At 39.1% G+C, this 22,645-nt stretch overlaps 1 protein-coding gene across 1 annotated transcript in view; it reads right to left on the bottom strand.

Moving 5' to 3' along the window:
• The window catches only part of PIEZO2 (piezo type mechanosensitive ion channel component 2), a 286,006-nt gene that overhangs the window by 57,726 nt on the left and 205,635 nt on the right, over positions 1–22,645 (bottom strand). The window contains exons 17-27 of the mRNA XM_058036495.1: positions 21,868–22,041; positions 18,570–18,611; positions 13,088–13,120; positions 12,501–12,742; positions 9,396–9,556; positions 8,328–8,504; positions 8,026–8,151; positions 6,422–6,622; positions 5,167–5,371; positions 4,925–5,026; positions 4,290–4,455 (exon numbers count right to left, since the gene is read on the bottom strand). Of these exons, the coding sequence (XP_057892478.1) occupies positions 4,290–4,455; positions 4,925–5,026; positions 5,167–5,371; positions 6,422–6,622; positions 8,026–8,151; positions 8,328–8,504; positions 9,396–9,556; positions 12,501–12,742; positions 13,088–13,120; positions 18,570–18,611; positions 21,868–22,041 (1,629 nt within the window). The remainder of the gene's footprint in view (positions 1–4,289; positions 4,456–4,924; positions 5,027–5,166; positions 5,372–6,421; positions 6,623–8,025; positions 8,152–8,327; positions 8,505–9,395; positions 9,557–12,500; positions 12,743–13,087; positions 13,121–18,569; positions 18,612–21,867; positions 22,042–22,645) is intronic.

Raw genomic sequence — 22,645 nt, 5'->3', positions numbered from 1 at the left:
ATTAATTTCACCTGCTTGGATAAGGTTTGAACCAAGTTCTTGTCCATACTACTAGATGTTTAGACCATTCTCAAACTTCTCTTGAAAAGCATAAGAAATGTTTTTAGACAAAGCCCTTTCAGTTCCAAATTGTCTTGGATGGAAGCCAGATACACACATTCACTTCTGAGGTAGGTCTTCAGTGGATTACCCAGAGTTTGAGAGTCCTTCTTTTCAAGATTCATAACTCCTAATAAAATATTCAGTCACCTTAAGGTACTGTCATCTATTAGTCTATCTACTGGTTCTTCTTTGAAGCAAATTAAGCATTTAGGATTGCGTGTGTGCAGTGTAATCTCTCAAAAATAATGTAATTGAAAGTCTGGGATAATCTATGTTGTAGTGAAAGCACTGAAAGAGACACTTAAGAGCTCAAAGAAAGGTAAGATACCTTGAAGAACATAAGAACTATTATGCAGCTCCTACTAAAAGAAGGTCTGTTTATACTTAGGGACATCATCCTACATGTTCTCATTACACATTCATGCATCTAACACTACATAAAAAACCCCACAAAAACAAAAACAAGAGAAGTTATAGCTTAAAATGGGGTGGAAGGAAGACCTGTAAAACTACAGATGAGTGAGCCTTTCCTCTGTGTTTGGGAAGATCACAGAGCAGGTCGTTATGGAAGCAATGTTAAGGCATATGCAAGACAAGAAGGTGATCCTAGCATGGCTTCACTAAAGGAAAATTGTACCTGTCCACTCTGGTGGCTTTTTTATGATGGAATGACTGCAACACTCTTTAAGGTCAACAGATAGAGAAATGTAATCTACCTGGACTTTTGTTAAACCTTCGAGATGGTCCTACACAACATCCTTGACTGTCTAGGCTGCAGCGACATGGATTTGACAAATGGACTATTCAATGGATAGAGAACAGGCTGAACGGATGCAGCAAGAGAGTTGGGGACAATGGCTCCATGTCCAGGTGGAGGCAGGTAACAAGTGGTGTCTCTCAGGGCTCTGTCCTGGGACAGGTGCTCCTCAATATCTTCATCAGTGACACAGAGAGTGGGAATAAGTGCACCCTCAGCAGGTTTGCAGATGGCACCAAGCTGAATGATTCAGTTGGCACAACAGAAGAATGGGATGCCATCTGGAAAAGCTTGAGAAGTGGGCCCATATGAACCTCATAAAGTGGAACAAGTCCAAGTGCAATGTCCTGCATCTGAATCAGGGAAATCCCAGACATGAGCACAGACTGGGAGAGGAATTTATTGACAGCAGCCCTGATGAGAAGGACGTGGGAGTTCTCATCAATGAAAAGCTGGACATGAGCTGACAATTTGCACTCACAGCCCAGAAAGCCAGCTGCATCCTGGGTTACCTCAAAAGACGTCAAGGGAGGTGATTCTCCCACTCTACTTCACCCTTGTGAGATACCATCTGGAGTACTGTTTAAAGGTCTAGGGTCCTCAGTCTGTTAGAGTGAGCCCAGAGGAGGTCCAAGAACATGGCCAGAGCACCTCTCCTATAAGGAAAGGCTGAGAGAGTTGAGGTTGTTCAGCCTGGAGAAGAGAAATCTCTGGTGAGACCACATTACATTCTTCTAGTAATTAAAGGTGTCCTATAAAAAGAAGAGAGAAGTGTTTACACAGGGATACAGGGATAAGACAAGGAGAAGGGTTTTAAGTTAGAAGAGGAGATATTTAGATTAGATAGGGAGAAATTCTTTACTCAGAGTGTAATGAGGCACTGGAACAGGTCACCTGGAGTTGTGGATGCCCAACCTGGTCTAGTGGAAGATGGCACTACTCTTGCTAGCAAGGTTGGAATTAGATGATCTTCCTTTGAAACAGAAGGTCCCTTCTATTTCAATGCAAATCAGTCTATGATTCCATGATTCCCTGCCCAAATATCTACAAGAAAAGATATTATAAGCAGGAATATCTTTTGTTCCTGAATGTGTTAATTCATGGGTTTTCTAGTAATTCATGATTCATTTTTCAAAACAAAAATATCCCCGTTCTTTTCTTTTTCTCTGCCTTGTTTTCCTTCTTCTCCTTATTCACACAGCATAAAACTGTCACATGAAATGGTTTCAGAGATTTTTGACATTTAGGCGGAACAAATATAAAGCGATTGCAGTTCATTTGTTCAGCTCACCTCCACTAATGGGTTCTTTGATTTTCTGGGGTTTTTTGTATTCTCAATCACTAACATTACCTACTTCCTAATAGGTGCAGCAAACTCCCAATTAAATGGTTGGATATTGTTAATCACCTCTCCACAGGTCTCCTTGGTCAGCACACACCCAGCAGTGTGTCTGAGTGGATGTCCTGTCACCAACGGCTTCAAGTTGATGCATCCCATGCACATAATTCAAACCACAGAAATCAACCCTAAGGATTGTGGAGGGGCAGAAGGCCAGTTCAACTTGAACTTTGCTTTCCTGATTCTGATTACCATCCAAAATCTTCAAATATCCTCTGTGTTTCAAAGTTTCATGTTTGTCCATATGGGTATATCTTATACAGATGATCAGAATTACCAATCAGATTTCAGAGAACAGTGAAAAGATCCCAAAAAGAGGCTGCTTGAAAAACAGTGATTTTCTTGTCTTTTTCTCTTCCAAAGACAGCTTTAAAACACATTCCCATCAGCAATGAGTTTTCTTCAGAATTATTTTTTTTCTGGACTTAGGGAGGAAAATTTGATCTTTCTGTCAGAAAGAAGTGATGGTTTTTACCAGTGACTAAACACACCAGTGTGTCCAATGCAACTGCTGCATCAGCCTTTGCTAAGATGGACACAACTTCAGTGGCAAGAGAAAAACTCAGGCAATCTCCACTACATTTCCTCAACCAAGCCCTATTTGTTAGCTGTCTTTTAGAAAGCATTCTCATTTGATGAAGCCTTTTGAAGAAAGAATAATATTTCTCCCTTCCTGCTTATGTTATTGAATCTAGAGCACTGGGTACACTGTGTAGACTGGAAATTCTCAAGGGGTAGAACTGCTCAACCTTTGCTCAGTAGCAACTATAAATCTCTGGACAAATGAGTCAATTGAATGTTCCAATGTAACAGAAATAGCAGGATCGTCCTAAAGATCTTGGGTAGGACTTCCAGGGATACCACTTGATTGGTAAAAGAAATAAAAGTCTGTCATCAAAAGAAGGATTCTTACAGACATTAGTTCTAGACATTTTTGAAATCCTGTCATACTCAGACATCTGTTGGTAACATGCATTCACAGATCAAGTCTGACAGAACATCATAGCTAAGAAATCTTACTCTTCCCATTTACTCTTGTGATACTGAACTAACTTTCAGAGACAACTTCAAATAAGAGCATGTCCAGCAAAATTCAGAAGAGCTGAGCTAATCTGTGTTTTCTGAAATGATCACACAATGGAACAGTTACATTTTTTAAAGGTTGTTTAGAACAGACTGCCTCAAGCTCTGCCCCATTATGTGTTATTCACCTTCTTAAACTGCCTTGTATGCGATGCTGAGGAACAGGACATGTCAGTTGTCCTTCCAAGGTACTTTTATAGTTCTTATGCCTAGATGAAATAGCACAAAGGACAGTCTCTTAGAGTATTATTTTGATTGTGCTCAGACAACAACTGCACAGGACACAACTGATGACTTTTTGGCATTAAAGACATACATGGGAAACTGCAGACTACGATGGATTCTTGCTAACATGTCTGTGTTTGGGGAAAAAATAGCAGAGCAGTTAAGTCCACCATAAATGCTGCCCTACTGGGCATTCATGGAGGGAAACTCAGATTTGAGTACCAAGATTTTTCCTGGAGTTGGAAATAGACAGGGTTAGATTAATCTAACAGTCAAACTACTCTTTTTTCTCAAACTTTCTAAATCCACATATGCACAGATAGTATGCAGGAACTTGTGACCTAAAGGTGAATGTTTTGCAATGTGTTGGTTGTCCAAGACAGTGGTGGGACATGATGATCTTAAAGGTCTTTTCCAAACTAAACAAGTCTATGATTCTGTGAATGCAGGCTTTCAGGCAAACTTATCACTGAACTTCTCTGGAGAGCACTTAAAGCAATCATCAGTTTTAGTAAGATGTGTTTGCATCCACCCTGTTCTAAACTAGACACTGAATACTCAGAAATTAACTATCTGCTCTCTCATACAGCAGTATGTTAGATGGGAACATACATGGATACAAATTCCAAGTAAAATTGGAAGCTATGAGAATGACTTTTAGCCTAGTGAACTTTGTGAAAAAGAAGCACTGTATTTTCCAAGTGTTTAAGATCCAGTTTTTACCGGCAGTGGATGAAGTCAGGAACAGGATTATGCTGGCTAAAAGATGCTGCATCAAGGTTCATGCAGATTTCCACATTGTCTCCAGCCATGATTCGTACTGCAGCTTTATTTTCATCCTCAAATGTCTGCCTTTGCAAGGATGCACACAGAAGCAGCATGAAGTCATCTAGGAGAAAGTAGTGATTGCAAGGAAAAATTCAGTCATCAGCATAGGTGTAAGGAGAGTTGTGATGTATCCTAATGTAGTTACCAGACTGTTTTCCCACACTCTGAACCTCCAAGACTGAGTGGTTTTCAATGCAATCAACTCTGAATTGAAATGTACTAATGCATTTAGGTTTTTTTACCTGTCATTGTCTATTACTTTTATGGAGAAATAAATGGAAAAATAGGAAATATTCATACATTTTTACACTGAATTATTTAAAAAGGGATACAGGAAAAGCAGATGCAAAAATTACTAGCTCTGTGAATTTTTCTACTACATTCAAAGCCATGCTTAGTATTCAATCACCCAAAAAATCTGTCATCTTGCTGCTGAAGTGTAAATGAAAGGCTGGCTTCAAATTCCACTGCAGAGATGATTTAAGCAAAGGATATATAAACACTTTATAACAATGTGCTAAAATACTTACACACAAGGAAGACAGGGTTTGGTCTCACAATGAAGTCTGGAAAGTATAACCACTTTATGATGTTGGAGTTGAAGTTGGCATTGCCACTTCTCCATGGATAGTCTGTGTGGCAGGAGCATGCAAAAATTCAATCAGTACTTCATAACAATTACTTAATCCTTTTCTTCAGAACACTTCCCAACTTTCCAGCATTTTTTCTATAAAAGCAACAAGCAGTAATTTTACATAAAGGGTGTCCTTACCTTTACAAGGAGCAGGTGGGATGCCAATGCAAAGGAAGTATTGGAATGTAATGATGCATGTTAGAAAACAGCAATATTTTGGCCAGATCTCTGCAATAGCTTTTCTCCTACGTCGATACAACACAGCAATCAGCCAGAAAGCATGAATCATTGCATAAAAATCCATCCTTTGACCAATTACATTCACTGATAGAAGAAAACAAGTCTGGAAACAAAGTAAAGAAACATAACTTTTACAATCTCATGACTAGTCAGTACAGTAATAATAAATTATTGTGGATCCTGACAAAATGCCTGGATGTGTCTTCATCTGTGCAAATCCTGTGCAGGAACCTGTGCAAACCAACATGCTCCAACAGCAATTTCCACCACTCCACCCTAAGACCCAAAGTTTTGATACTCTTGTGTCTAGAGCAGGTTTCCATTATGTGATATCTAAAGATACCAGAAGGAAAGAGCCTTGTCACAACACCTAGTGAGTGAAATTGTTAATTGTTGCCAAGCCAAGCAAAGAACATACTGCATAGTCACATATTTTGATAGGATGTACAGATGTGGAAGAGAAACTATTAAGATTGGTACAATTTAAACGTGTCCTCATGTAGGAAATGGACAAGGCATTTGGACCATACAGCTTCTATCAGTGATAGACAAATTCAATTTCTGCAAAAAAGCTTCAGTTTTCCATTATTCTAAAGGCTCTGCATTTCAGCATTTCTGTTCTCTGGCTTCACTGAAAGCAGTCCCTTCACTCAGTTCCATGAAACATGTTTTGAAACTTTGTGAAATCTTCATTTATTCAGCGCACTATGCTATTTTGGCTTTCTCTCTCCCCAGATTAGAATGATTTAAAATTATTTCCCAAAGGAAATAACTTGCTGGGCTTTTAAAACTTTTATTCATTCTTAATCCTCAGATGGCTGTGAACAGTTTACTCCATTGATCATAGTGGCAGTAATGTTAAAAAGATAGGTCAAGAGTATAATTATAATTAAATTTAGGATGCATTACTCTGGGAGTTGCCTCCTTCAGATAGGCATAGAAAATTGTGAACAATCACTATTTATGGAAAGATTCTTGGAAAGTACATTTCATGTGCACATGAACAAACAGACAAGGTAAGGGAACAGAGATGACTAACATGAATGATGACTAATAAGCCTCTAGATGTCAAACACAACCCAAGCTACTATTCAGGAATAACACATTCAAAAGGTTTGGAATGTTAATCTAAAGAAAAGTAATGCTTATTTACCTCCAAACCAAACTTATAGAAGAAGTAGTTTATGAAATACTTGACACAGTTTACAAGTCCATCATCCAGATGTGCTCTTGTAATATCATGGAAAATGGTTTTAGTCACAGGTGCAGTGAGGTTATTTCGACATCTGTAGTATTCTTGGTGACGGTAGATAGTAACTTCAAAGGCCAGAATAGCCAACATCAGTAAATTATTCTATGGGAGACACAATCAGGAGAATTTTAAATAAAAGTCAAAGCCACAAGAAGCTATAAAATTTTGTGATAAGTATAAACCCATTAATATTCAAATTGATGCTATCAATGAGGACATCTGCACTCCAAAATGCACTGGCACCTATTCCCAGCTACTATGACTGAAACAAATTAAGGTTCACACCAATTCTTGGATTTTGAAGAATCATACAGGCATCCAGAAGACACATATAAAGACATTAATTAAAAAATACTGTAGTAAAAAATAGTTGTGGAAATGAAGGGAAGGAAAACGTCAACGTGCCCTCTCATATTTCATAGATTCTCTTAAGGTATCAAGTTTTGTTTTGCAGGAGATAGAAGACACAAACATACACAAAAATAATCTGCAGAGGTTTAGCTGTTAAGCACTAACTTTCCAAAACAAGGATGCTGGGTAGAGCAAATTTAACCTAGGCACTCTTTCACATGAACAGTCTATCTGTCAGTCTTCACTCAGGCACAGCTCCTTCCATCCCAAAGCCAGATTGACTAGGACACAGTCAAGGGTGGCTATGAATTGATTTTTTATTTATCTCAGGAGGGAGATCTGTCCTATGCTCAATAGAAGAGAGGTACTAAATAAGTGCAAAATCTGGTAAAAAGACCAGCTCAGAGAAAGTTCCTCAAGGAAGTCATAACTAAAGCAGAAGTGGAAAACTCTAGATCTCTGCTCCTTGAGAAATACTTGGGACAAGAAACTGCTGAAACAGGTGTCACTGGGATTTTTATATTTTCTCTCAACCTTAAACTGTGTATGTAGAATGTCAGAGATTCTTTAAATTAATAACAGGTATGTTTTTCCCCAGGACTTGGCACATTTTCACTGTAAGTAAAGTTTTTTAATCAAGACAGGAATAATAAAACATTGCTCACAGGCATCAACCAAAATCAACAAGAAAAACAAAAGACATCCATTTACTAGTGTTTGAAGTCTCTTAACTCATTATATTTTCTAAACTGTGGCTAAGGAATAAGCACTTAGAAAAATTAACTTCTAGCACACACTGTCATTCAGGACAATTACTCCAATTAGACCCATCAGTACTTTGGCACCTGAAAGCCATGGATCTCTTCATTACTTAGAGTTCTTAAATATCACATTTCTTAAAAAGCTTTTAACAGATGGTAGAGTCCAAAAGTGATAATTCTACATGAAAGAAAAACTTAATTGGTACTGCATCCCTTCTGGAAATGTTCTGTGTAACAGATGTGGTTTTCTGTTGCCTCTTTCCCTGTGTACTTCCCTATCATCAATGGTTTGCATTACATTTTTTTATGTGTGTGACAAATTATTTATTTCAAAGACATGATATTTTCATCACAAATAAGAAGGTATCTGAATACAGACAACAAAGAAGTTACCCTTAAATACACAAGAAGGGGACTAGACTTTCTCAATCCAACCCACTCCGAAGGATCCACTGGCCCACTGTAGAGCACTGAGGTTTTCAGTTCTTCTAAATTGACTTTAGTTTCATTCTCTCCTGGCTAAAAAGAAAATACAACAGTTATAAAACATTACTTTAAGAGTGCTTGGGAAGGGTATGATAATCAACAATAATACATCAGGTGAACTGTTATTTTTGTAGTTATTATGCTTCCTTTTGCTCTCCTTCACTGAAGTAGACAGCAGTCAAACCTTTTTAATATGCATTTGTACTCACCAATGTACAGTTTCTGGAAAATTCCTTGGGATCAATAGATGTGAGCTGATACAACATTTTGCAGACAATAATTACACATGTCCAAACAGTGCAGATACTTGATGCCAGTGGGCGAAACTGAGCATATGGCAAAGCAAGAGCCCAGGCAATTAAAAACACAAAGTTAAGCAGAGACACCTGAAAGCACAAAAACAGTACAGAAATTACATAGAGTAACAAAAGAACTGAGAAAGTTTTACCTTTTCCACAGTAGGTAAAAAAAAAATATTCAAAAGAAAGGGTCATGCAGAAACTTTGAGGAAAATACTGAAAAAATAAATTACAACAATACCCACAGTAACACAGACACAAAGTAGCAGAGTGAAGAAGGAAGAACTTTACAATTGGTTTAGGAAGATATTTACCACCTACATAATATTAATACTATTACAGACACAAAACTCCAATCTTCCTTATCAACAGATGTGAAATATAATGAACCACATGCAGCTTCTGCTGCTTTAGTACTCATGAAACAAAGAAGACACAGATCCATGTGAAGAGAGACCTTCATCCTCTTGACTTTTCCCCCACAAAAAAAAACCCAGAAAAGTGATATCTTTTTGTTTTTAGTGAATCCTGTCTTACTATCCTGTTTATGAAATGGCTATGTCACATACAGAACTCACACTGCCCACACCAAAAGCCAAAAGCACAGCTGAAAGTGTTGCTCCCTTTTTCTTCAGGCATAGTTCCACATTCTTGTTTCTTAAGCACCAGATCAAGTTTAAGCAATTTTTCTACCTTTACCTTCCCAGTCCTTTTCTGTGCCTTCCATCTTTGGATGCTACCCACAGACAGTTTGAGCAGGAGAGAGGGTACGTCTCTTAAATCCAAAGAATTTTAATACCTGGAGAAAAGGTATTACCTGGAGAAAAGGGGGCTGAGACTCTTGAAACAGAGAGAATGTGGAAGATGTCAAGGCAGGTCCCCAGTAGGTGAACAAACCCAGCTGGATCCCACAATTTCAGTGAGGTCTGACAGGATGCTCACATGATGTGTAAGAGTTTACAGTGGATGTTTACTTGCCTCTTTCACTGTGACCCAGATGATGTAAGAGGAAACAATTTTGATGATGTGAAGCTCCAACAGCCACCACACAAAAACTTGCATCTTGTGAAAATACTCCAGGAATTTCAAAAACAGCACTGTAAGGCGGTCGATCACCAGATGCCACTTGTTCCTCAAATCTGCAGGGATGTTCAAGCAGAACCATTGTAAGGACAAAACCTTAGAACCATTGTAAGGACAAACCCTTCAGAAGGGCTCTCTGAAATGGAATACTCCACTAGACAACAATGATCTTTCTGCTTCTCTTCTAAGCCTTAGAGTAAGATAAGATAGAGGATAAAGGCACAGATCCGTGGCGAACTAACTAAAAGTGGGGTTGAAGCCCACTTAGCTGGGGTGCTTTCCCTTCTGATCCACATTCTCTGGAAAGATTCTGCACTTCAAAAGCAGCAGTGGTGGCCTCCCTTGCCAATTTTGCTTTTATTCCTCTCATCAGAGCTCTTTTTGGACTCTTGTCCTCCAGTATTTTTGGACCTAAGTTTAGAGATCTCACTCAAGAACTAATTCCAGCCCTGGTCCTTTTCCAGCTCAGAAAAATAAATTTTTTTTTTTATGTTGGAAGCTATGGATCCAGCCTATTTTCAGAAAGCACAGACTACTACTACGACTACTACTACTACTACTACTACTACTCCTCAGAAAGCTTTTCAGCCAGACTGGAAGGAATCCATGCACTCTAGGATTTGGATTCCTTTCACAAGAGTTGAGACAATTTAATGTGGACAGTTTTAGATTTCAGAATTATCTAAACTGCCTTGAAAACAGCACAGCCTTTTAGAGTGTGACCTGTGCCTTCACAGGACATCTAAATCAACAAAGGCAAACTGTAGCCCAGTCAAATATATCCCTCTGTCAAAAAAGGTTTATCAAGTGGAGATCATGAAGTTGGGTGAAAGTATCCTTTCACAGGGGTGTTTGGCTAAAAAAGCCAGCCTCCCAGATAGTACTCCAGGGAGCATGCTTGTGGCATCACCTGTTACATGTGAGTGTACATGAGAATACATTTGCTGAACAGTGCTCTCTAAGTGACCACTTCGCTTGTGGGCTGGCTGTAAAACTGTTTCATCTGGCTGGTACATATTAGTATAGAGTTTTCACACTGTATTCAGGGTTTCAAAGCATTTTGGAGATTAGGAGGGATTTTGCATGCTGTGAGAGCATTCTTTATATCAGAGATGGAAACATTTGCAAGTGATACCAAAGCACATCATTGTCTAAGCTGGTAAAAATGCAAAGGAGTTACCACCTTCTTTATGAAATTATTTCAAATTATCACTTTATTTTATATGTAAAGCACACCAAGATGGTTACTCACGCATATTTGTGTGAAGAACACATGCACTTTTGTGTGAAAAAGCAGACTTCTGGAATACCTCACAACTAAATTCCAATTTTTCCCTTTGTGTTTTTTCTCCAAACACAACTTAGAAAATCCTAATAAAAATGCTGAGTGATGTGAATTCTGTAAGCACGTAATTAAACTTGAGAAATTAATTAAGCTACAGAACTCTAATCCTACATGTGTTTTTATAAGCACAATGTGAGTATTTAAGGGTAGTCTTTACAGAGTTAGACGTTCTCACTCATTCTTTCATTGCATTTGTTTTCATTTGCAGTCTTGCACCATGCAAGATGCATCCAGACAGCGCCAGTTAAGTGGAGCAGGCAGATAAGGAGCTCTGTCTAGCATGGCTAGGCAACACACACAGGGAATAAAATACAGGCCTGACTGCATCCACTGAAAGATTGTACAACACTCTGTAGGGAAGTTTGAAGCACACATGAACATGTTTAATGTCAAAGCTCTGGCCACGTGGCTGTGTAAAACAGTATAACTCGAGCAGAAATAAATGCCATGTGCAGCTTTAAGATGGATCCCCTTGCGCTATTCTAAGCAACACCAGCTGCAGCTCCCCAGTTCCCTGCTTGCATGACTCACTGCACAGAGTAATGTCCACCAGCTGGTCTCTTTCCCAAAGCCCTTCCAACAAGCTGGGATGGCTGGAGTGCAGCCTCACCCCTCACAGACAGTATGAAGGCTGGCTAATAAAGGTTTCCACGGCCCATGACCACCTCTGTGATGACAGCTGTTTCAGCCAAGAAAGGTAAGCTGTTTCAGCTGAGGTTCAGGCACTGGAACAGGCTGTCCAGGGAAGTGGTGGAGTCACCATCCCTGGAGGCATTTAAAAGATGTATAGGTGTGGCATTTAGGGACATGGTTTAGTGGTAGATATGGCAGTGCTGGGTTAATGATTGGACTCAATGATCTTAAGAATGATTCCCCGATTCCCTAGGGCTGCTAAGCCTGATGTGCTGCCATTTTGCCTTGACAAAGATCCTCTCCCTATTTAGGTGTCACCGTCCTGTGATTATTATGAGTAACTAAATTTGTAGTAAGGCCCTTTCCAAAGAATACATCTTCCTTGAGTGTTAAGTGCTCTTTCCTAGTTTCACTTTTGGCTCATATTATAAACTGATTTATGGCAATAATTCATTTTAGAAGGTCATAATAACAATATCAAGGATGATAGTATAATCCATACCCATGTCTGCCCTTAAGCTTTTTTTATGTTCATCTGGCATCAATTACATATTCCATATTCAGAAGTGAAAAATATGACACTAATGTGCACATGAATAATGAAGCAAAGCCATTGGGACTCCTGGGAAGAGATGCCTTGAAAGCAGGCAGTATCAGGTATTAAATATGTATGTGTATTATTTTCTGTGTTGTAAGGAGATTTCACTCTAAAGAAGTACTTGGGACTTGGGGTAGCCTTCAAATAATCTAACCCAGACCACCCAGAAGAAATGGGCACTAGATTTCTGTTGGTTTCTTCTTCTCAGCATCCTACAGTACACTTTTTCCCAAGAAGAGCTTGTAGCCTGTTGAATAATTGACAAGTAGCCATCTGCTCAGTTCAGCCTCTTTAACAGAGGCTGCATGTGAAACTAGAAGGAAAACCTGGTGATTGAAGTTAACAGGGAAGACCAATAACAAACCACCTATTGACATTATTAATTAAGACTGAGGAAAGAAAAATTTGCAGCTGTAGAGCTTACCTGTAGTTTCTTCTTCCTCTGATTCATTGTCTTCATTGTCATCATCATCATCATCTTCCTTATCCTCATTGTCCTTCTCTTCTTCTTTTTCTTTTTTGACCCTCCCTTTCCCTCCCTCCCCCTCTGGCTCTTCCATTCTTTTCTCACCAGCTTCTTCCAGCATTTTATCCTTTTCCTTTTCTCTGCTGGCTGTTAGATTCATCATAGTTATGTCAGGCAGGCTTCCATCTTGGTGCACCAGTCTGTAGGTAAAGAGTAGCATGTCAGCAAACTGAGTAGTAATGACATTGCAGTCTTTTTGTTTTTCAAACTGTTTGATTAGAAAAGAATTAACTGTTCATGGAAAATGCCTTAGAAGTAGAACAGTTAATGATTCTGGTACTCTCTCCAAACACACACTGAAAATTGGGTCGTTGGAATGTATTAGTAACTACTTCTCACTCAGATACTAATGGTTAGTTAGTAATGAGTGGTATTGACACTTAAACTTGACATTTTCCCCACTGGAGAAAATGGTCAGAGTTTAAGATGTAGAAGCATGAAATGACATTAAGAGGAAACATTTCATGACTTCACTGGGGACTTACTCATTTTGGTGGTTTGGTATTTTTTTCTTGAGGCTGCTCAAAGTAATTGGAACAGAAAGAAAAAGGGAGATGAGAACAGAGGGGTTACAGAAGAAGGTCATTGACAAATACGTCATGCTACATCACAAGTCATAAAGCATTCTCCTACTCCATCTGCAGAAGCCTTCTGATGCCAAGAGCATGCCATCATGACATTCACAGGGTGCTTCTATAAAGAAACGCGGATTTGCAGCACAGATGGAAAGGGGGCAACCTATTCACACCAGTGCTAAACGTGGTCAGCGCTGTACCATGCTCTGAGCAATGCAGCTGAACCATCACAAGTATCTGACCTATCACTGTAAATGCATTTCCACCGTCCTCCAACTAAAAGATGCACCTGGAAAGCCAAGAAATTTGCAATTTTTCTTCCAGCTATTGGTTTGTGAATAAACAAAAGCATGAATTCCATGGCTGCAGCTTCAGAAGATTTTTATACTATCTGTCTTTGGTGGTGTCATTGGTTCTCTCTCTCTTTGCCACATCTCACAGGGAATTTTTCTTTAATTTATAATAGTCTCCATCTAAATCTATCAGTAAGCTTCACACTACCAAAACTGGGATATGACCGATTTAACACAGAAACTATATTTCTTTAGTGTCATGATGCCTTTTTTCCCCCTGAGATTATTCAGTATACATATTTCTTTTACTAGAGAAGATAAATATTTTTTTATGGTTTTCTTTTTTCTCCCAGAACTGTGCTGTTGGGACTCACCTCCCATAGCTGCAGAAAACCCAGTTTCCCTTTGAATATGACTCCTTGCAATGAAGTCTCCCTTTGGCAAGCGTATGATTAGGTCATTAAATGTTTGGTTATGCTATTGAAATTACTACACTCAGCATACTTTCAAGCACAGGTAAGGCTGCTCTAAAATGCCATAGTATCATCTCAGGGATTTATTTTTCTTGATGTGAAATGCTGGCCTATAACAGGAGACATTTAGACAGGAAATTCTGCCATTTTAAGGATTTTTACAGTTCAAGAAACTAAATATATAATTTTTTTCCTGATCATTAAAAATTAAGAGAATAGACTAGGCAGTTAATGAGAAATTCAAACAAGCAGAATTATTTTTCAATCATTTGGGAGCTTCAGATTCTTCAAGAAGGAATCTTTGGAGTCTCAAATGCAGAAAAACTACAGAAACCTGACTAAACAATCCTGAAGTAGAAATACCATGCCAATTGCCATAAAGCAGAAAATGTGGTTTAAAATTAGAAGTTTAACAAGGCATTCAAAGGCTAACAAATATCAAGTAATAAAGTTAAATCAAATTTTAGCCACATTCATGTCTAAAATTCCTCATCATTGGTTGGGCAGGGAACCTGAGTGTCTAGTAACCTGAAAAAATCTTATACTCAAGAATTTATTCAGTAGCTTTGGCTACTGAAAACAGAATCCTAAAATAGTTTAGGTAGGAAGGGACCTTAAAGTATCCACTACCATGGGCAGTGATACCTCCCAGCAGACCAGGTTGCTCAGAGTCCCATCCAACCTGGCCTTGAACACTGCCAGGACTGGGGCATCCGCAGCCTCCCTGGATAACCTGTTCCAGTGCCTTACCACTCTACACTAAACAATTTATTCCTAATAACTAACTTAAATTTCTCCTCTTTCTATTTTAATCCATTACTCCTTCTCCTGACACTACAATTCCTGATGAAAAGTCTCTCTCCAAATTCCCTGTAGGCCCTCTTCAGATACTGGAAAGCGGCTGTGAGGTCTCCAAGCAATTTCTCTTTCACTAGGCTGAACAGCCCCACCTTTCTCAGCCTGTCTTCATAAGGGAGGTGCTCCAGTCCTCTTATCAACTTTGTGCCTCTAGAGTAGAGGCACAAGTCTCTAGACAAGCAAGTCTAGAGAGACTTGCTCCAACAGTTCCAGGCCATCTTATGTTGGAGACCCCAGAACTGGATGCACCACTCCAGGTGAGGTCTCCAGAGCAGAGTAGAGGGGCAGAATCACTTCCTTTGACCTGCTCACCATGCCCCTTTGGATGCAGCCCAGGAATCCATTGGCTTTCTGGGCTGTGAGTACATGCTACAGGCTCATGGTGAGTTGTCCATCAACCATCACACCCAGGTCCTCCTCCTCAGGGCTACTCTCCATCATGTCTCTGTCCAACCCGTAGGTGTTGCCGTGACCCAGGTGTAGGACCCAGCAATTTGCTTCACAGAATCTCATGAGCTCTGCATGAGTCACCTTCTGAGTGTGACAAGGTCCCTCTGGATGCCATCCCTTCCCTCCAGTGTGCTGACAGCACCTCACAGCCTGGTGTCTTCAGCAAACTTGCTGAGGGTGCCCTCGATCCCACTGTCCACATCACCAACAAAAATTTTGAACAGTCTCAGCCCCAGTACTGGTGTTGAGAGATACAACTTGTCACTGGTGTCATGAACAGGGAGCCATTGACCAACTCTGCATGTGGCAATCCAGCCAGTTCTTTATCCACCACGTGGTCCATTCATGTGTCTCCAATTTGGAGACAAGGATATCATATGGGATAGTGTCAAACCCTTTGCATAAGTTCAGGCAGACAATGACAGTTGCTCTGCCCCTATTTATCAACATTGTACTCTTATCATAGAAGGTCACCAAATTTGTTAGGTATGATTTGCCCTTAGTAAAGCCATTTACCAATCATCTCTTTTGGGACTCTTTGATTATTTTCATATCTAAATCACAGATCAGCTAGCATATACACTAGAAGGATATTCAAATCTCTATATAAAGTTACTAAATATCAAGGTTCCCTAAAATGACATAACTAACTTATATTTACCTAAAACTATAATAAAATACCAATAGGAGGGTCATGTATAAAGAAGAGAGAACGAATTTTCAGTTCAGTTCAAATATAGAGATCCTGGTTACTATGAACCATCAGTGCTCATTTAAAAGGCAATGCACCATGAAATGAAAATAACAATATAATCAGACAGGTTTTGTATATATGCAATTGCACTGATTTTTATGAGGTATTTTCCCAAGTGACTTTTATAATGAAAAAAATCTATTCACACTGATGTAAATCAAGGACTTAATGACTTACCTCAGTGTAAATTGGACAGTAACACAGTAACTCTATAGTATTTGGTATGAGTGGACCCATCTTTCTCTTATTCATATAACTCCCATTCATGTTCTGGATATCCAGGAGGCAAATGGGGTTATAAAGATTGGTACATATAATATATATATATGATAAAGCCTCAGTATGAGTTTGGCTTCCAGTAGGCTTATTTTTATTGGCATCAGTAGGCTTGAGCATTGGATCATGTGCTTAGGAGATCCAAGGATATATAAAATGCCCTGCCCACTGTTTGGAAAGTTAGTCTATTTGGAATCTTTCTTCCAAAACTTCCTTATGTATTGCCAGGATTGCTTTTCCAATTACTTTTTTTTTTTTTTTTTTTTTTTTTTTTTTCACTACAAGATCACATTATATTGTAACCAACAACACTGAGGTATTAAGATATAAAAAATTCATGAGTTTAAAACTTTTAAGACATGCTACCTGTACATCTTCACAGCTAGTGAGATATGATTTAATTGTTTAAAGCCACATACTAGTGGGAAATTACCCCAAATAACATAAAGGCATTATGTTTGATACTAAGGGAGAGAAATAACTAAATAATAATACAGGTAACAAGCCTTGAAGGTACAGCCACAACGGCTTTTAGCTGAGAGCAATTTCTTACTCTCAGGTTCATTAAATATGATACCAACAATGAGAAGTATACCAATAGATCTAGTTTTTGGCAACAAAGCAATTTCTGTGGCACTGAATTCAGGCATGTGCAAAAGGTCCTTGCTGGATTCTTAGTACTTTCACCTAATTGCAATTTACTGGAGCAGAAGATTAATTAATTGGATGCATTATTAAGTATCTTTTGTCTTTGATTTTTTGCCGTTTATAAATTGCTTGAAATTTCCGGCTAAAAGAAGTTCTCAAGTATCTTTCATGCACAGCCTTAAGAACAGAAAGCTTTCTGCTCTGCAGAACACTAGTGACCCATGTCCCAAATATTTGTCTCCAAGACTCAAACTGAGCACACAGAGCCATACCTCCACTGGCAGGACACTGAGTGCCTTTCCAGGGCTTTAAGGGGATATGCTGTTTGAATCCAAGCCCTGTTGGGGTATTTGGACAGGCCAGGAATCCTTACTGCAGAGGTCCCTCTCCTTTCATTGGGTGTGTGTCCATGCTGAGGCCTCCACCGCTGTGTGGTGGCTGCGTCGCAGCGCTGTCTATGCCTGCTCCCACACCTCCCTGACCCTGAGCCTGGCATGCAGACTGACACCCTGCCTTCACTGCACACTTGGCTTCTCTCCATGGACTCTCTGAGGCCTCACCAGGCTGTGCCTGACCCTCTTACCAATTTCAGATCTGATCCTCACCCTCAATTGTCGGTCCATGTCCCTGACTACCCATGGGCGAGAGCCCAGCCTTGCCTCCTGGCCATGCCCCTTGGCAACCAGCTTGCCTGCCTTAGCCAAGGTGTTTGCCCGCACCACTCCCTTAAACACAGGCTTCTGTGGACCAGAATTCCAGCTCTGGTGAACTTCTAGGAAGGGTGACTCAAACCGTGTGATGACATTTGAAGAAGGAGCATGAACATGACTCATAAATTGACTTCTTGTTAGAGCAGGTAGTCACAAATATCTAAAATATCTAAACAATGCATCTCCTTGGTTTTTCTGTTTATATTCGGTAATGACAACAACTCAGAAGTCCTTCTATTCTCAGAGATGACTTAAAAATTGCTCACATTTTTTCCAGTCAAGTATTTTGAAAGGAATCTAATTTATGGAACAGTTTTCAAGATGCCATTTATAAAGGGATGATAATGATGGCAGTTTTTGTAGTCTGGATCCTACAGCACCCAACTCAGTCCACGAATTAACAGCCTTGGCATGCAGTGGGTTCAGTGTTGCCTTTCCAACTCTAAAATTTCAGTCTGTAGAAACTCGTGTAAATACCATATATTTAACTGAACAGGCCCTCAAATTCCCATTCTTACATGCTTGAGAAAGACAGGGATGTGTGTCTCCGTGTTTGTGTGTCTGGGTGTACACAGGCGCATGCAGGCATGCATCTTTCCATGCACAAAGGGTAGACAAACGAGCCTCCTCAACCAAATCTATTGTTTGCAGCCAATTACAAATAGCACCAATTATTCCTGCATTGAGGCATGGGCAAAGTTTAGGAGAATTCTCAGCTGGGAGAAGAAACTCACAATGTATAAATATGCAGAAGGGGTGTATTAACGGCTTCATCAGCTTTAGGGAACTGCAACACCTGAACAACATTATCTCCCTGCTTACTTCACAGTACTGCGCAGCAAGAACATACTTTGCTTTAAGGCAGCTAAGAAGTAACCAAAAAAATAAGGTATATTGCTTTTAAAGGAAAGGAAGAATTGAAGTACCCACCTATTAATTATTAGATATACACGGCCATTGACTTTGGCATGGCTATGAGGTGGGAGATGAAAGCACAGGATGAAAATGGGAAATGAATTAGAGAGAGAAAAGAGAGCCGTTAAATAGGAACTGAATGCACTTTCCTGTCTATCCAATGTGTTATGACACATTGTCATAACAATGCACACTCTGAAATTTTAACATACACCATGCAGTGAAAAGTCTAGGAAGCTTATAAATGCAATTCTTCAACATTTAGATCCTATGCAACTTCAGTCAGAACTACAAATAATTTTCATAGTCCTCAAAATGTGAGAACAGCCTTTACTGCTTTAAGTAAGCCTTAGAATACCACCAGTTTTTAAAATATTTTTTTTCTTTTAAAAAAATATATATGTAAAGGTAATTATGGCAGAGCATCATATCAGAGAAATTATCTACCTCAACACCTTTATCTCTGCCATCCCATAGTTCATGGTACAGCAAGGAAATGGGTTTGGAAAGTCCTAATCAGAGAATTTTTCTTTCTCTTGCAGATGTAAAACTGTGACACTCGGTTCTGACACCTTTATAAACAGTGAGAAGTGCCTCACTTTGCCAGCTCCAATGTGCCAGTTTCTGTGTCCTCTCTTTGCAGCTGGCAGATCCTTACTCTTCAACTCACTCTGCAAATTTTGCTCATGAGAAGCTGCATTTTAATAAATGAACATTAGCAATTTCAACAGGACTCTTCAGTTACATGCAACCGTAGTACCGTAATCACACCTGGCAGTTCAAATGCAGATGGAGGAACTGGATGTGCTTTCTTTATTGATTTCATGACCAGCTCTCAGCTGCTGTGATTATTTTAAGAAGTTTGCTATTAAAAGGTCTGAATTCTGTTACTCAAAATGAAGATTCTGTTTCTTTATTTAAATTTTTTGTTGCTGAAGGTGCAGCATAAAAGCAGTTTTAAAAGGTAAAGCGTTTGTTAAGTGAATGCTAGTGTCTCCAAAGCAAAAAAGGAAAATTAATTTTTAGTAGCTTTGAGAGAAAACTGCACATATATATGAATCTTGAATCTGTTTTAATTGCCCCTGCAACTTATTGCTAGCATTACTCTTAAGCTGAAGATGGTTGTTGTGTTAGTTCTTATCCAGCTTTATGCATCACCAATACAAACATCAGCTGTGCTCTTATCGTGAAGCTTTGAACTATAAAGTCAGCTGAGGCTCAATAGTGATTTATTGCATCAAGGGAAGAAAACAGTTGGATTTTCATATGCCAGGCAGTGTTAGTAGGAGTACAAACCAAGACAACTGCTCTGATTTGGGTATTGGTCATAACAGTTAAAGCTTCTCTGGAGGAACAAAGGAGATATGTGATATTTGTGATTTTGAAAATACTGCAAAATGGCAAATGTAGCACATATGACATATCTAACAGTTAAAAATATTAGCTACTTATTGTGACTGCTTAATGCAATCTAGTACACATTTAGACTCAAAAAAACCCAGCATTCTAATGCAAAAATAAAAAAGCTGATGAAATCACATAATTCTCTTAATCTGTGACTTTAATAAAAAGCCTGGTACTACAATGAATGTCCACTTTCAGCATGATATCTCAAGGCTATTTATTCCTGGCAAAAATGTTTGCTCACAATGCATTAAAACATTTTGTCTTCACAATCAGCAATTCCATCCTTCAGGAATAAAGTGACTTTAGTCACAGTGATCCTCTTCATGCCACCATTTGGAAAGCTGTATAATATTCTTGTATCTTTCATGTGCAATGGAAAGATTTTCAAGTAGTGGTTGCACAGGCAATGTGAACCCATCAAAGTCCTACAAGTGCCTCAAGGTCTTTTTCTTTTTATTCTGTGTCTATTGGATCACACTAGAAGGGAGGTGGAAACTTCCTTTGTTACTCAGCACAAATTGAGTGCAAACTTGGGGCTGCCAGAGAGCTTGCAGAGTTACTGCAAACTGTAAAGCATTCCCCCAAATGCTTGAGCTCAGGAACAGCCCCATTTCAGCTCAGACATGTATCTGGGCTCTGTTTTCAGGACTTGGCCAATTCCAAGTTCTTAACATGTACCTACTGCTGCACACAAGTCCACTATGGGCAAGGGAAGTTTGCTCTCAGGCCATTACAAAAGCACCCTTGAATCTACCACCACATTTAGCAATTCAAGAAGAGCAACAGGAGAGTTGTTACACAGACTGATATTTACAATTAAAGTTTAATCCCCCCTCCTCCCCATTAGGAAATTTTATCAAGTTCGATCAGTTCTGGTCTTAGCAATTATTTAAATATAGAATCTGGAAGTATTCCATAAAACTGGAGCTTATTCTCATGGCACAAACTTGTACCATACACTGTGAAGTAACTTCATGTCAACTTGAATGTATGAAAAATAATTGAAATGCTTTTTAAATCTTGCATAACCCAGAACATAATTCTCTGTTAAGTAATTGGCATTATTCCCTGTGGTCTATGGGGTGTTATGCAGCTAGCCCACGTTCATAAAACTGCAGCTGAGATACACCTATCACTAGACAGGTGAACATTCTAAAAGTGAAGTCTAAATTAATTGCTCTCTTCAAAGAATGAATGTAATTGTCATTGCATAATATAACATTAAGTACTACAAAACCATTTCTCTCCTTTATACTCCTGGCTGAGGATCCTAGGCCAGACTGGTTTTTACACAGGAAAATATGTAAGAATTGAACACTGGAAAAGTGATGTCTCAGATTCATGAAAAAACACTAATGAACGTCTGGATGAAATCACCAAATGTCTAGCATAGCCAAGGGTCAGTACTATGAAAAGTAACCACAAATTCGGAATTCTTCTGTTTCTGAAGATCAACTTTACAAAAAGGCCTAACTGTTCAATGCAAATGTGGTGTTTTCCACAGATTTCCAAATCTTCATGTGGACCTCAAAATGGATGTTGAAAAAAAAGAAGTGACCCAAATTAAAAGCTGTATTTCTTATTACTGACAGGAACACACATACAAAAGGGCACACAAAGTAATTAAGCACCTGACTTTCAGTAAAGGTCAAAGCCAATTAAGTAAATAGATAAATGCCACTAGTACCTTTGAAAATGTATCTTAAAATGAAAAAGTTCAGTATGTAGGGGAAATGAGGAGAGACAGATACTTTGGCTGTAGTGGGGTGCTGGATACTGTGCACTTTCTTTTTAAGCCAGGTAGTCATAGCGAAGGCAAAAAATATCTACCGAAAAGTGATCATTACAAGATAGTCAGAAATTTCCATACAGATAATCAATAGCTGAATTTACTTTGCTTCTTTACCTGTAAATAGTGTTGTCCTGTTTGCTGGTTACAGCTTTTAAATCAGTGATCTGCAGAAACCGATCATGGAAATAGTGAAGGTGTAAGATACACACCAGTAGGAAGGAGGTGGGGATAAAGATGCGTGTGAATAGATCAGCCACAGAAAACTGTTTTAAGCCAAGATCCTCTAGTCTGAAAAAAAAAAACAACATTCCACTAAGGCATCTTTTCACACAAAATATTCTTTCCATGAGACATTTCTACAAATTATTTGCAATAGAAAATAGGTGGATGGTACTTTTTGTGTGGTTTTGGTTTCTAAAATTCTCCCAAACTAGCAAGTTTTACAATGTAAGTATCCTTTGTTCAGACTCAGTAATGTAGAGAGGTACTGTAAAAGTACAGTCAAATGAACAAACCCTGCCACAGATCTCTTGAATCAGATGAGTTTCCTCTTACTGAAAGTCCTGCACTGGAGATCTGCTCACATTGCTTATACTTTCCAGAGTAAGCTCTACTTGAGAAATGCCCAACTCATCACAAGGATGAAGAATCCCAGTCCTCCTTATTAGCTGGAAAGCAGGTTCACTTTCATCAGTTCTAAACATCTTGCAGATCTACCCTTCATCTTTCCCTGGATCTGGTTCCTATGGTCAAAGTGGTGAAGAGAAGTATTGGCACTGTATTGAGAACATAAGCAATCCAAAGGCCTAACAGCCAATTGGAGAAAATACAACTCTGAGCTCCTCTCTTGGTTTTGCTCACTTCTGTGGTAACACCAATAAATCTATGGTTA

Source organism: Melospiza georgiana, chromosome 1 (genome assembly GCF_028018845.1).
Source record: "Melospiza georgiana isolate bMelGeo1 chromosome 1, bMelGeo1.pri, whole genome shotgun sequence".
Taxonomy (NCBI): Eukaryota; Metazoa; Chordata; class Aves; order Passeriformes; family Passerellidae; genus Melospiza; species Melospiza georgiana.
The sequence above is the reverse complement of the archived record's forward strand: the minus strand, read 5'-3'. Positions and strand labels throughout refer to the sequence as shown.